This window comes from Kogia breviceps, chromosome 17 (assembly GCF_026419965.1).
Source record: "Kogia breviceps isolate mKogBre1 chromosome 17, mKogBre1 haplotype 1, whole genome shotgun sequence".
NCBI classification, from domain to species: Eukaryota; Metazoa; Chordata; class Mammalia; order Artiodactyla; family Physeteridae; genus Kogia; species Kogia breviceps.
In genome coordinates this window covers 43,514,906-43,530,926 of record NC_081326.1, presented here as the reverse complement: position 1 = coordinate 43,530,926, position 16,021 = coordinate 43,514,906, and the positions used below count along the sequence as shown (strand labels likewise).

The window sequence follows — 16,021 nt, the reverse complement described above, 5'->3', positions numbered from 1 at the left end:
CCACAAGCTTGGAAATGGTAGAGTCAGGATTTAAATCCCAACTGTCTACTCCAGTACCTTTTCTCTTTACCAACATGTTACCCTGCCTTTCAGCATGTTGTTTTATTTAATCCTCACAGCTGCTCTGAGGTAGGCACAGTTATAGTCTCATCGCATTGAGAAGACTGAGGTAAGAGAGGTGAAGAATCTACCCAAGGTCAGAAAAGTGGCAATTTGAGTTCCCTTAACCATTGCAATATGCTGCTTTAATTCTGCACCTCTATGATTTCTTCAAAGAGGAAGACAAGAAAAAGTCTGTTCCCTGTAATAGGCAAGAGATCCTCCCCTGGTGGAAATCTACAAAAAGACAAATAACAATACCAGAGCTGACATCCACCTGCCTGAACAGGGGAGGCCATACTGAATGAATGATACCTCAATATCCTCTTTACTTTGTATGTTCACTTAAACAGTTGAGCAAACTTCTTTACAGGCACCAACATTAAAAAAAAAATTTATTTCCAAAGGTGGAAGCAAGATTGTACAGTTTAGCTCTAAGATAGCATTAGTGGTTGTATAAGCACAGTTTGTCTCTAACAACATTTTAGGAAATTAGTTTATTTTTCATAGACTGTAAGAGCTTCATAATTTCATGCAAGCATACAATGAACATCTACTATGAACCAGGTACTCTGCTGGGTATTAGGGATACAATGATATTTAAAAAATGACAACTGGGCTTTGCTCTTACAGAGCTTACAGTCCAGTTAGTGACAAATCACAGACACTTGAATTGTACCTCCAACAAAGTACAGTTAAGATTACTAAATGGGTATGTAAATTGTGTGTGGGGGGTTTAAACTGAGTAGGGTGGAGGTTTAACCTAGTCTGAAAAGTAAAGGCAGACTTCCCCAAAGAAGTGAGACATGGGCTGAGATCTGAAGAATAAGTCAAAATTAACTAAATCATAAGAAGAGGGGAGAGTATTCTAGATGGAGGACCCAGCATATGCAAAGGCCCTGTGGTGGGAGGTAGCTCCATAAGTGCTAGGATCCAGGCAGTCTGACTACAAAACCTGAGTACTTAACCTCTATGCTATATGAACTTTCTGTCACGTTCCATTCAGACAGCTTCCATTTTCTCTGTAAAACAAACAGTAAAGTTAGAACCTCTGTCAAAAGTGGGGATGGGGAGACGGCTTAAAGATGGCGGAAGAGTAAGACGCAGAGATCTCCTTCCTCCTCACAGAGGCATCAGAAATACATCTACACGTGGAACTTCTCCTACAGAACACCCACCGAACGCTGGCAGAAGACCTCAGACCTCCCAAAAGGCAAGAAACTCCTCCACATACCTGGGTAGGGCAAAAGAAAAAAGAATAAACAGAGACAAAGAATAGGGACGGGACCTACACCAGTGGGAGGGAGCCGTGAAGGAGGAAAGACTCCCACACACTAGGAGCCCCTTCGCGGGCGGAGACTGCGGGTGGCGGAGGGGGAAGCTCCTGAGCTGCGGAGGAGAGCACAGCCACAGGGTGCGGAGGGCAAAGCGGAGAGATTCGCACAGAGGAGCGGTGCCTACCAGCACTCACCAGCCCCAGAGGCTCGTCTGCTTCCCCGCGGGAGCGGGCGGGGGCCGGGAGCTGAGGCTCAGGCTTCAGTCGGATCCCAGGGAAAGGTCTGGAGTTGGCAGAGTGAAAACAGCCTGAAGGTGTAATGCATCACGGCTGGCCGGGAGGGAGTCCGGTTGAAGTCTGGAGCTGCCAAAGAGGCAAGAGACCTTTTCTTCCCTCTTTGCTTCCTGGGCGCGAGGAGAGGGGATTAAGCACGCCGCTTAAAGGAGCCCCAGAAACGGGCGCGGAGCTGCCGAAGAGAAAAGAGACTTTTTCTTGCCTCTTTGCTTCCTCAGGCGCGAGGAGAGGGGATTAAGAGCACCGCGTAAAGGAGCTCCAGAAACGGGCGCGAGCTGCAGCTGTTGGCACGGACAGTAGAGACAGGTGTGGGATGCTAAATTTGCTGCTGACGCCACCAAGTGGCCCGTGTGTGAGCACAGGTCACTCTCCACACTGGCCCTCCCAGGAGCCTGTGCAGCCCGCCACTGCCGGGGTCCCGGGATTCAGGGACAGCTTCCCCGGGAAAATGCGCAGCGCGCCTTGGGCCTGTGCAGCGTCATGTCGGCCTCTGCCACCACGGACTTGCCCCGCACCCGTGCCACTCCCTCCCCCCAGCCTGAGTGAGCCGGAACCCCTGAATCAACTGGTCCTTTAACCCCGTCCTGTCTGAGAGAAGGGCAGACACCCTCGGACGACCTACACGCAGAGGCGGGGCCAAGTCCAAAACTGAACCCCGGGAGCTGCGCGAACAAAGAGGAGAGGGGGAGGTCTCTCCCAGCAGCCTCAGAAGCAGCGGATTAAAGCTCCACAATCAACTTGAAGTGCCCTGCATCTGTGGAAAACCTGAATAGACAGCGAAATATCCCAAGTTGAGGAGGTGGACTTTGGGAGCGAGATATAGTATTATTTTCCCCTTTTTTTCTTTTTGTGAGTGTGTATGTGTGTGCTGCTGTGTGAGATTTTGTCTGTATAGCTTTGCTTTCACCATTGGTCCTAGGGTTAGACTGACCTGTTTTTCTGGTTTTTTTTAATAGAAATTTTTCTTCTTAATAATTATTTTTTATTTTAATAACTATACTTTATCCTACTTTATTTTGTCTTCTCCCTTTCTTCCTTCCTTTCTTCTCTCCTTCCCTCCTTTCTTCCTTCCTTCCTCCCTTCTTTCCTCCCTTCCTTGCTCCCTTCCTCTCTTCCTTCCTTTCTTCCTCTCCACCTTCCTTCCTTCCTTGCTTGCTTTCTTCCTTCCTTCATTTCTTCCTTCCTTTCTTCCTTCCTTCCCTCACTGCCTCCTTCCTTCCTTCCTTCCTTTTCTTTCCTTTCTATTTTTTCTCCCTTTTATTTTGAGCTGTGTGGATTAAAGGCTCTTGGTGCCCCAGCCAGGCACCAGGGCTGTCTCTCTGAGGTGGGAGAACCAACCTCAAGACACTAGTCCACAAGAGACCTCTCAGCTCCACGCAATATCAAACGGCGAAAATCTCCCAGAGATCTCCATCTCAACACCAAGACCCAGCTTCACTCAAGGACCAGCAACGAACAGTACTGGACACCCTATCCCTAACAAAGAGCAAGACAGGTCTACAGCCCCACCCATTAGCAGAGAGGCTGCCTAAAATCATAATATGGCTACCAACATCCCCAAACACAGCACCAAACGTGGACCTGCCCACCAGAAAGAGAAGATCCAGCCTCATCCACCAGAACAGAGGCACTACTCCCCCCAACCAGGGAACCGACTCAACCCACTGAACCAACCTTAGCCACTGGGGACAGCCACTAAAAACAACGGCAACTACGAACCTGCAGCCTGCAAAAAGGAGACCCCAAACACAGTAAGATAAGCGAAATGAGAAGACAGAAAAACACACAGCAGATGAAGGAGCAAGATAAAAACACAGCAGACCTAACAAATGAAGAGGAAATAGGCAGTCTACGTGAAAAAGAATTCAGAATAATGATAGTAAAGATGATTCAAAATCTTGGAAATAGAATAGACAAATTGCAAGAAACAGGTAACAAGGACCTAGAAGAAATAAAGAGGAAGCAAGCAACGATGAGCAACACAATAAATGAAATGAAAAATACTCTAGATGGGATCAATAGCAGAATAACTGAGGCAGAAGGACAGATAAGTGACCTAGAAGAAAAAATAGTGGAAATAACTACTGCAGAGCAGAAGAAAGAAAAAAGAATGAAAAGAACTGAGGACAGTCTCAGAGACCTCTGGGACAACATTAAATGCACCAACATTAGAATTATAGGGGTCCCAGAAGAAGAAGAGAAAAGGAAAGGGACTGAGAAAATATTAGAAGAGATTGTAGTTGAAAACTTCCCCAATATAGGAAAGGAAATAGTCAATCAAGTCCAGGAAGCACAGAGAGTCCCATACAGGATAAACCCAAAGAGAAACACGCCAAGACACATAATAATCAAACTGTCAAAAATTAAATACAAAGAAAACATATTAAAAGCAGCAAGGGAAAAACAACAAATAACACACAAGGGAATCCCCATAAGGTTAACATCTGATCTTTCAGCAGAAACTCTACAAGCCAGAAGGGAGTGGCAGGACATATTTAAAGTGAGGAAGGAAAAAAACCTACAACCAAGATTACTCTACCCAGCAAGGATCTCATTCAGATTTGATGGAGAAATTAAAACCTTTACAGACACGCAAAACCTGAGAGAGTTCAGCACCACCAAACCAGCTCTACAACAAATGCTAAAGGAACTTCTCAAGGCAAGAAACACAAGAGAAGGAAAAGACCTACAAGAACAACCTGAAACAATTAAGTAAATGGTAATAGGAACATACATATCGATAATTACCTTAACTGTAAATGGATTAAATGCTCCCACCAAAAGATACAGACTGGCTGAATGGATACAAAAACAAGACCCATATATATGCTGTCTACAACAGACCCACTTCAAACCTAGGGACACATACAGACTGAAAGTAAGGGGATGGAAAAAGATATTCCATGCAAATGGAAATCAGAAGAAAGCTGGAGTAGCAATTCTCATATCAGACAAAATAGACTTTAAAATTAAAACTATTACAAGAGACAAAGAAGGACACTACATAATGATCCAGGGATCAATCCATGAAGAAGATATAACAATTGTAAATATTTATGCACCCAACATAGGAGCACCTCAATACATAAGGCAAATACTAACAGCCATAAAAGGGGAAATCGACAGTAATACAATTATAGTAGGGGACTTTAACACCCCACTTTCACCAATGGACAGATCATACAAAATGAAAATAAATAAGGAAACACAAGCTTTAAATGATACATTACACAAGATGGACTTAATTGCTATTTATAGGACATTTCATCCCAAAACAACAGAATACACATTTTTCTCAAGTGCTCATGCAATATTCTCCAGGATCAATCATATATTGGGTCACAAATCTAGCCTTGGCAAATTTAAGAAAATTGAAATCGTATCAAGTATCTTTTCTGACCACAACACTATGAGACTAGATATCAATTACAGGAAAAGATCTGTAAAAAATACAAACACATGGAGGCTAAACAATACACTACTTAATAACGAAGTGATCACTGAAGAAATCAAAGAGGAAATCAAAAAATACTTAGAAACAAATGACAATGGAGACACGACGACCCAAAACCTATGGGATACAGCAAAAGCAGTTCTAAGAGGCAAGTTTATAGCAATACAATCATACCTTAAGAAACAGGAAACATCTCGAATAAACAACCTAATTTTGCACTTAAAGTAATTAGAGAAAGAAGAACAAAAAGACCCCAAATTTAGCAGAAGGAAAGAAATCATAAAGATTAGATCAGAAATAAATGAAAAAGAAATGAAGGAAACAATAGCAAAGATCAATAAAACTAAAAGCTGGTTCTTTGAGAAGATAAACTAAATTGATAAACCATTAGCCAGACTCATCAAGAATAAAAGGGAGAAGACTCAAATCAATAGAATTAGAAATGAAAAAGGAGAAGTAACAACTGACACTGCAGAAATACAAAGGATCATGAGAGATTACTACAAGCAACTCTATGCCAATAAAATGGACAACCTGGAAGAAATGGACAAATTCTTAGAAATGCACAACCTGCCGTGACTGAACCAGGAAGAAATAGAAAATATGAACAGACCAATCACAAGCACTGAAATTGAAACTGTGATTAAAAATCTTCCAACAAACAAAAGCCCAGGACCAGATGGCTTCACAGGAGAATTCTATCAAACATTTATAGAAGAGCTAACACCTATCCTTCTCAAACTCTTCCAAAAGATAGCAGAGGAAGGAACACTCCCAAACTCATTCTATGAGGCCACCATCACCCTGATACCAAAACCAGACAAACACGTCACAAAGAAAGAAAACTATAGGCCAATATCACTGATGAACATAGATGCAAAAATCCTCAACAAAATATTAGCAAACAGAATCCAACAGCACATTAAAAGGATCATACACCATGATCAAGTGGGGTTTATTCCAGGAATGCAAGGATTCTTCAATATACGCAAATCAATCAACTTGATACACCATATCAACAAACTGAAGGAGAAAAACCATATGATCATCTCAATAGATGCAGAGAAAGCTTTTGACAAAATTCAACACCCATTTATGATAAAAACCCTGCAGAACGTAGGCATACAGGGAACTTTCCTCAACATAATAAAGGCCATATATGACAAACCCACAGCTAGCATCGTTCTCAATGGTGAAAAACTGAAACCATTTCCACTAAGATCAGGAACAAGACAAGGTTGCCCACTCTTACCACTCTTATTCAACCTAGTTTTGGAAGTTCTAGCCACAGCAATTAGAGAAAATAAAGAAATAAAAGGAATCCAAATAGGAAAAGAAGAAGTAAAGCTGTCACTATTTGCAGATGACATGATACTATACATAGAGAATCCTAAGGATGCTACCAGAAAACTACTAGAGCTAATCAATGAATTTGGTAAAGTAGCAGGATACAAAATTAATGCACAGAAATCTCTGGCATTCTTATACACTAATGATGAAAAATCTGAGACGGAAATTAAGAAAACACTCCCATTTACCATTGCAACAAAAAGAATAAAATATCTAGGAATAAACCTACCTAAGGAGACAAAAGACTTGTATGCAGAAAACTATAAGACACTGATGTAAGAAATTAAAGATGATACAAATAGGTGGAGAAATATACCATGTTCTTGGATTGGAAGAATCAACATTGTGAAAATGACTCTATTACCCAAAGCAATCTACAGATTCAATGCTGTCCCTATCAAATTACCACCGGCATTTTTTACAGAACTAGAACAAAAAATTTCACAATTTGTATGGAAACACAAAAGACCCCGAATAGCCAAAGCAATCTTGAGAACGAAAAATGGAGCTGGAGGAATCAGGCTCCCTGATTTCAGACTATACTACAAGGCTACAGTAATCAAGACAGTATGGTACTGGCACAAAAACAGAAATATAGATCAATGGAACAGGATAGAAAGCCCAGAGATAAACCCACACACATATGGTCACCTTATCTTTGATAAAGGAGGGAAGGATATACAGTGGAGAAAAGACAGCCTCTTCAATAAGTGGTGCTGGGAAAACTGGACAGCTACCTGTAAAAGTATGAAATTAGAACACTCCCTAACACCACACACAAAAATAAACTCAAAATGGGTTAAAGACCTAAATGTAAGGCCAGACACTATCAAACTCTTAGAGGGAAACATAGGCAGAACACTCTATGACATAAATCACAGCAAGATCCTTTTTGACCCATCTCCTAGAGAAATGGAAATAAAAACAAAAATAAACAAATGGGACCTAATGAAACTTAAAAGCTTTTGCACAGCAAAGGATACCATAAACAAGACCAAAAGACAACCCTCAGAATGGGAGAAAATATTTGCAAATGAAGCAACCGACAAAGGATTGATCTCTAAAATTTATAAGCAACTCATGCAGCTCAATAACAAAAATACAAACAACCCAATCCAAAAATGGGCAGAAGAACTAAATAGACATTTCTCCAAAGAAGATATACAGATTGCTAACAAACACATGAAAGAATGCTCAACATCATTAATCATTAGAGAAATGCAAATCAAAACTACAATGAGATCATCTCACACCAGTCAGATTGGCCATCATCAAAAACTCTAGAAACAATAAATGCTGGAGAGGGTGTGGAGAAAAGGGAACCCTCTTGCACTGCTGGTGGGAATGTAAAATGATACAGCCACTATGGAGAACAGTATGGAGGTTCCTTAAAAAACTACAAATAGAACTACCATATGACCCAGCAATCCCACTACTGGGCATATACCCTGAGAAAACCGTATTTCAAAACAAGTCATATACCAAAATGTTCATTGCAGCTCTATTTACGATAGCCAGGACATGGAAGCAACCTAAGTGTCCATCAGCAGATGAATGGATAAAGAAGATGTGGCACATATACACAATGGAATATTACTCAGCCATAAAAAGAAATAAACTGAGTTATTTATAATGAGGTAGATGGACCTGGAGTCTGTTATACAGAGTGAAGTAAGTCAGAAGGAGAAAAACAAATACCGTATTCTAACACATATATATGGACTCTAAGGAAAAAGAAAAATGTCATGAAGAGAATAGTGGTAGGACGGGAATAAAACACAGACCTACTAGAGCATGGACTTGAGGATATGGGGAGGGGGAAGGGTAAGCTGTGACGAAGTGAGAGAGTGTTAGGGACATATATACACTATTAAATGTAAATTAGATAGCTAGTGGGAAGCTGCCGCATAGCACAGGGAGATCACCTCTGTGCTTTGTGACCACCTAGAGGGGTGGGATGGGGGGTGGGAGAGAGGGTGATGCAAGAGGGAAGAGATATGGGAACATATGTATATGTATAACTGATTCACTTTGTTGTAAAGGAAAATCTAACACACTATTGTAAAACAGTTATACTCCAATAAAGATGTTAAAAAATTTTTTTTTAAAAAGTGGGGATGAAGTGGGAGCTTGGAGGTTTAAGGAAACTATTGAAAAAACAAGGCAAACACAAGTGAATTTATGATAAATCACAAGTACAATATCTTAAGTGGTTCTGACACTGATTATTTAGCTTATTTACATCATTTCAACAATTAAATTTAAACATTATCATTTTTTTAAATGGCAAGTTTTGGGCTTTCCTGATAGCGCAGTGGTTGAGAATCTGCCTGCCAATGCAGGGGACAGGGGTTCGAGCCCTGGTCTGGGAAGATCCCACATGCCGCGGAGCAACTAAACCTGTGCACCACAACTACTGAGCCTACTCTCTAGAGCCCGCAAGCCACAACTACTGAGCCCATGTGCCACAACTACTGAAGCCCGTGCGCCTAGAGCCCATGCTCCACAACAAGAGAAGCCACTGCAATGAGAACCCCGTGCACAGCAACGAAGAGTAGGCCCCACTTGCCACAACTAGAGAAAGCCTGCGCACAGCAAGGAAGACCCAACACAGCCAAAAAAATAAAATAAATTAATTAAAACATGAATAAATAAATAAATGGTAAGTTTAAACCACAACAAAAATCTGCTCACCGAGTATAATACATCACAGCTTCTTCATAATCTCCTGAGTTAAAAGCTTCATTACCTTTCTCCTTTTCATGAGTAGCAAGAAAATCCTTTTCCTTCTCAGTTAGACCTAGAAATAAATGTTATCTGCTATAAGTAAAAATATAACTTAGTATAACTTTAACAAATTTAAATCCAAGAATGCTTATTTTAACAGAAACAGAAAATTATAAAATAAATAAAAGAAGATAAAATTTCCTAATTTAGAGATATTTCTTTTCTTTTTTAAAAATTATTCAGAATTTTTGAAGGTTTAGATTTTTTTGAATAATTGTTTTGTTTTACTTTAATGGTACTTACTATACACCTGTGGACTTCAAGTGAAAACAACCTGCTCCATCTTTTTGTTTTGAGGCAAAAAGAAAAAAATTTGAGGGATTTGGAGGAAAAAGAAGATTTGAAAAAGGGAATGAAAAATGAATTACAGTAAAAAAATAGATTTATATATATACTTTTAAGTCTTACTAAATTTAAATATCGTAACTCTTACTCTTAAAATTAAGAAGTTAAAGGATAGAATGGAATTTGTTAGAGGTGGTAAGCTCTAGGAGAAAATCCATAAACTTCATGGAAATCTGCAGCACTTAAAGAGAATGTCTTTGGGTCAACAGCTTTTATTATATTTCAAAAAATTTAGAGACTACTAAATTATTCTTATTTTCCCCCAATTACCTGCTGTATCTAGTCTTGTCTCAATTTTAGATAAATGCAACTTGTTGTTTACTACAGTTTTTTCTTTGTAATCTTCATCAATTTTCGCACATTCCTTTTCCACGTCAAATCTTAAATGAAAGAAAAATAAAACTAGAAAAAAAGTTCAATACAAACAAGAGAATAAAATTTATTATTGATATTCTTGTATTTGTATCACTGTGCCTTTAGAAATAATATTCCAAAAATATATGATAGGTTTGTATTAGAAGTCATCTCTATGCTTTCCTAGAAAACATGGAATTTAGTGAGGACTTAAATATTAATCAGACCTAAACTGTGTGGAACTTTGGTATTAAAATTGTGACCAATTTCTCTTAATTTAAAAATTTGTTATTTTTTATTTTGGATGGGTATAACTATTACATTAGTTATTTTTGGTTACTCTTAAAAATAAAAGGATGCATTAGTTTTTTATTTAATGAAAAAACAAAATCAAGAGTGCTTAATCCAAATACTCTTAGTACTCTACTGATATAACCTGACATTTGTTATATTCAGGTTTAAAACAATAAAGGATTTATTACAATATTTTATGGTAGAGAATTTTTATATACAGAAATAGAAAACATACTTATCCCACTCTGCATAATCCCTCGGAATTTTTTTAGCTGGTTTACTTTTAGAATTTTTTTCCTGAAAGAAAAAATTATATTTTATGAGATATTTAATATAAGATTAGCAGATTTTCCTATAAATGTGTAGTACTGGATTAAGGTCCACAAATTGGGTAAAAAAATAGGTACCCTTGAAGTTACAACAATGACAGTATTATAATTTTTTTAACATAATAATATACAGCAGGTTAAAAAGTAATTTTAAATTTGTAGTTAATTATGAGAGTGATGGGCAGGACTTTAAGTACATATATAAAATTTTAAAACTTATATGTGTGAAATGTGATTATTATTGATTTTTCTTATAATAAAATGTACTAAACTATCATTCATTCTTTTAAAACCTAGGCATTGAAGAAATAAGAATAACTACTTTGCTGTGTTAGACAGAGCTGTTTTGCTTGCAATGATAGACACCCAACTTGAACTAATTTTAGTTGAAAAGAATAAATTATTGGCTTATGTAACCAAACTGATGAAAGGGCAGGGGTATTGCTGGACAAAGGATTCATATACCCTCTTTCTACAGCTCTCCCTCTCTCCCCTTTTCTCCTTCTCTCCCCCAGAAGTCTCTGCTTCTCTCTCCCTGATTTTGTTTTCCATGATGTCTGCTTGCTTTTCTATGTAGTTGGAAATGTGGTCACACACAGTCTGGGATTATAACCCCACAGCCCTCCCAATCAGAAAGGAAAAGGAGAGTGACTCTTCTCTCCATCTTTAGTTAGAGAAATCCCAGGGAAGGACTCTGATTGGCTAGCTTGGGTTATGGGCCCATCACTGACCAAGCACTAGCTTGGTGCTATTAAGTGGCTCAACCCAGGTCACATGTCCACTGCAAGCACCTTGAAGGGAATGGGAGGAAAGCAAACAACAGCTCACAAATAGTTTCTTAAATGGTTTCTTAAAAGTCATAATTTGAAACCATCTGAATGGGTCATTTATACAAGCACGATTTTCTATCATTGGTCATTAGGAGTCACACAGATCTTCCAAATATTCCTACATTTCATTATACAATTAAAAAATCATATCTGTTAAAATCCTCATAGAGTTCACCGACAGGCACATGCAAAGATGCTCAACATCACTAATCAACAGGGAAATGCAAATTAAAACCATGAGGTATCACCTCACACCTGTCAGAACGGCTATCATCAAAAAGACCATAAATAACAAATATTAGAAAGGATGTGAAGAAAAGGGAACACTTGTACAACTGTTGGTGCATCCACTGTGGAAAATAGTATGGCAGTTTCTCAAAAAACTAAACATAGAACTACCCTACGATCCAGCAATTCCACCCCAGGGTATATATTTGAATAAAATGCAAACACTAATTCAAAGAGATGCATGCACCCCAATGTACACAGCAGCATTATTTACAATTGCCAAGATCTGGAAGCAACTTAAGTGTCTATCAACAGATGAATGGATAAAGAAGAAGTAGTGTATACAAACATAAAGAATGAAATTTTGCCATTTGCAACAACATGGATGGACTTGGAGGGTATTATGCTAGGTGAAATAAGTCAGATAGAGAAACGACAAATACTATATGATATCACTTATATGTGGAATCTAAAAAACAAAACAAACTAGTGAATATAACAAAAAGGAAACAGACTCAGATACAGAGAACAAACTAGTGGTTACCAATGGGGAGAGGGGAGGGGTAGGGCAAAACCAAAGTAGGAGATTAAGAGGTACAAAGTATTATGTATAAAATAAATTAGCTACAAGGATATACTGTACAACACAGCAAATATGGCCAATATTTTATAACTATAGATGGAGTATAACCTTTAAAAACTGAATCACTGTTATAACACCTGTAACTCATATAATACTGTACATCAACTATATCTCAATTGTTTAAAAGAAAAAAAAATCCTCATGGAGCTCATCATAAAAGTCATTAAGCATCTCCCTTAAGGGGAAATTTTTTTGTCACAAGTAGGTATTTGAGAGCCCCTACTAATATGAAATACTCTGAATTCTACCTGAAAGCTCAGATTTTAGCACTGGCAACAAATACTGTTCATTGCTTTCTTTGAAGTGATAGACCATTTCACTATTTCCAAGAAAATGTCTGCCAAAAACTCAACTCTGAATAACTGTAGCTTGTCAGTCATTTCTTCAAGTAAAAATTGTTCCAGGAAAAAGTTGCTAATTCAGCTGGCAGTCCATCACACAAGTGCTTTTCTTATGATAACCATCATATTTCATTTCACAGTGAAGTGCCTTCTGTGTACTCCTCATTTTGTCACACAGAATATTTTTTTAACATCTTTGTTGGAATATAGTTACTTTACAACTATGGTGTGCTAGTTTCTGCTGTATAACAAAGTGAAGCAGCTATACATATCATATATCCCCATATCTTCTCCCTCCCACCCTCCCTATCTCACCCATCTAGGTGGACACAAAGCACGGAGCTGATTTCCCTGTGCTATGTGGCTGCTTCCCACTAACTATCTATTTTACATTTGGTACACACAGAATGTTAAAAAGATATGTCCTCAAGATTCAAGATTTAATGACAAAAAAAGTTGTATTGTTTCAACAAAGACACTTTTAAGTTAAATTGGAATTTTTTACTATGAATGCACAGCAATGGAGAAAACAATGACCGCTAGTTCAGCTGGTGCCACTGCCTTGATTAATGGTAAGGCACCAGCAGTTTTACCCTCAGTGCAAATGTCAACCCAGTGAAAGAGACAAAAGCATCAGCATTATTATTATTATTATTATTATTATTATTATTATTTTGTGTGGTATACGGGCCTCTCACTGCTGTGGCCTCTCCCATTGTGGAGCACAGGCTCCGGATGCGCAGGCTCAGCGGCCATGGCCATGGGCCCAGCTGCTCCGCGGCATGTGGGATCTTCCCTGACCGCGGCACGAACCCGTGTTCCCTGCATCGGCAGGCGGACTCTGAACCACTGCGCCACCAGGGAAGCCCCAGCATTATTTTCTAAAATAACATTCACTTTCTGGATCCCCTAGAAGGATGTCTGGGACAACCAGTGTCCACGGGCCATACTTTGAGAACCACTGTACCACTAGTTTGTCTATCCCTACTGGACTGTAAGCTCTTTGAGGACAGAGACCAAATGTTTTTTGTTGTTATAGTTTCAGGACACAGACTTAACACATAATGAGTGCTCAATAAATACGAATTCACTGATTACAGACAGTGGTATCTTTCCTATACTTACTTACTTTGTACCTCAGTTACCTGAGTAATTCCTAATGAGGAGTGAAAAGACCCAGGAAGGTAAATTACCAAGGAGCAGAGTGATGAAAAGGCTATGGATGTTTTCCAAATAAAACTGGGGACTCAAAGAAGGGACGAGAAAAACAAGAATGACTCAACCCAAAATGAAGAGACTTAGGTAAACATCCTTTTAAAGATGATTGGAATAAAAGGAAAAAAAAAAAAGGAGGGCAAAGGGAATGGAATGTGTGATCCAAGCGAAGGCCCACTGGAGACAACTGCTGGGTTCTATATCAGGGTCAGGTGGGTGCCAAGAAGCTCAATATTAACTTGAAGTTAAGTGAACCTGGAACTCCAACAGGCCCCTTCTCTATGGAAGCCATAGTTTACCAAGGAGAGATCTGCATGGCAAAATAGGGACCAATCTCAGAAAAATTAAAATGAGGGGCTGGAGATGGGGGGAGAAATGCACTAAACAGAGAAATGACATCTACAACTGCTTGAAATCCATGTTTAATGGGTTAATTAAACAGATTAATCCATCTTTTTAATGCTTTAAATCCATACTTAATTGTGTAATAAACTACTCCCTCTGTACCTCTATTGGATACATGAAATTACTCCCTGAAACTCTTACACACTGAATCGGATCTTAAGTACTCATTAAAACTTGTCAGATTAGAAGAGACAGAATGGCAAAAGAAAAAATGAGGAAGGCAGTAAACCCAAGATGCAAGTCTTCAAATGAAAATACTGTTTGATTTTGATCTCCAGGTGAGGCCTACTCCAGAAGGTGATAACACATGATCACCTGAAAAAAATCCCCAGCTGCCTACAGGACATCACACTTTGGCTACACTGATTAAACCAAGATAATGCTCTTAATAAACAACAATTTTCTCCCCCTACCACCCACTCCCCACACCAAAAAGGCCTACCTTGGCAACATGAAGATGGCTGTTTGAACCACGAACTGGAGGCAAATTATCTTCCATTGCTGGAAATGTTTCAGTTTCTTGAAAGTGTATTTTATCATCTTCTTTTTTAATTTCTGATACCCAACTCTGAGAAGAAGAGAGGAAAAAAGAAGGTAAATATACAGTTTGAAATAATTAACCAGGCATTAGAAAGGACTGTACATCATCATAGTTTACTATGGGTCAATTTTTAGGTGACAATTTGATCATGCCATTTTCCCTACCTGAAATGCCCTTCTTACTCTCTCATTTTTTTTCCAATTGTAGGAAAATACACAATAACATAAATGTATCATCTTAACTATTTTTAAATGTACAGTTCAATATTATTCAGTATATTCATTGGTGCCCTTCCTACTTTATTTATCTTACAAGATCTTTTTTCATTATCCCTTCCAGCAAGCTTTCTCTGAACTTCCTAGTTGGGCTAAAAGTGTTCCTCCTCTGTGTTTAGCATAGAGATTTTAAATCCTCTATTTATTGTTTGTCCCTCTTACCACACTGTAAGTTCCTTGAGGGCAGAGCCTATGTCTTAATCTCAAGAATGTTAGCACATCAGCTGCAACTTAACATACAGATTAGATTGACCCAGTCTCCAACTCTAGCAGTTTGAGAGAAGGAACATGCTTACTTCAGATTCCACTGATTTTTTTTTACATACAATGGTCAGTATATATATACAAATAACAAGAGAGACAAAGAAGCAGAAAAACATTACCCACAGTCAATAGAAGCAGACACATAGAGCGGATGGATGTTGGAAGTAACAAATAGGGACTTAAAAACAGCTACAGTAAATATGTGAGAAGGGTGGACAACATGCATGAACAACTGAGAACTTTGGGAGAAGAATGGAAACTTTAAAAAGATTTAATGGAAATCCTGAAAATGAAAAACTCAGTATCCAAAATGAATCTATTTGATTAACAGTAGAATGGACACAGGGAAAAAGTGGACAAAAAGAGAATCAGTAATGTTACAGCAGATGTGAACATTAACCAACTTGACCTAATCAATATTAAAGACTTCTATGTTATTTACAAGAGCACATGGAACATAGGCCAAAAAAAGTCTCAATAAATTTGATAGGGGTGAAATTATACAAAGTATGGTATCTGACCACAACAGACCTAAACTAGAATTCAGTAATAATAAGTATTTAGATTATCCCCAAGTAATTGGAAATTAAACAATACACTTATAAAGAGATCATGGGTTAAAAAAGGAAATCAGATGGGAAATTGGAAAATAATTTGAACTAAGTGATAATGAAAACATGACATATAATTTGTAGGA

At 38.5% G+C, this 16,021-nt stretch overlaps 1 protein-coding gene across 1 annotated transcript in view; it reads right to left on the bottom strand.

The window, feature by feature from the left end:
* The window catches only part of SPAG1 (sperm associated antigen 1), a 99,625-nt gene that overhangs the window by 71,936 nt on the left and 11,668 nt on the right, over window positions 1-16,021 (bottom strand). Inside the window, exons 4-7 of the mRNA XM_067017202.1 lie at window positions 14,687-14,812; window positions 10,489-10,550; window positions 9,876-9,985; window positions 9,168-9,273 (exon numbers count right to left, since the gene is read on the bottom strand). Coding sequence (XP_066873303.1) covers window positions 9,168-9,273; window positions 9,876-9,985; window positions 10,489-10,550; window positions 14,687-14,812 — 404 coding nt within the window. The remainder of the gene's footprint in view (window positions 1-9,167; window positions 9,274-9,875; window positions 9,986-10,488; window positions 10,551-14,686; window positions 14,813-16,021) is intronic.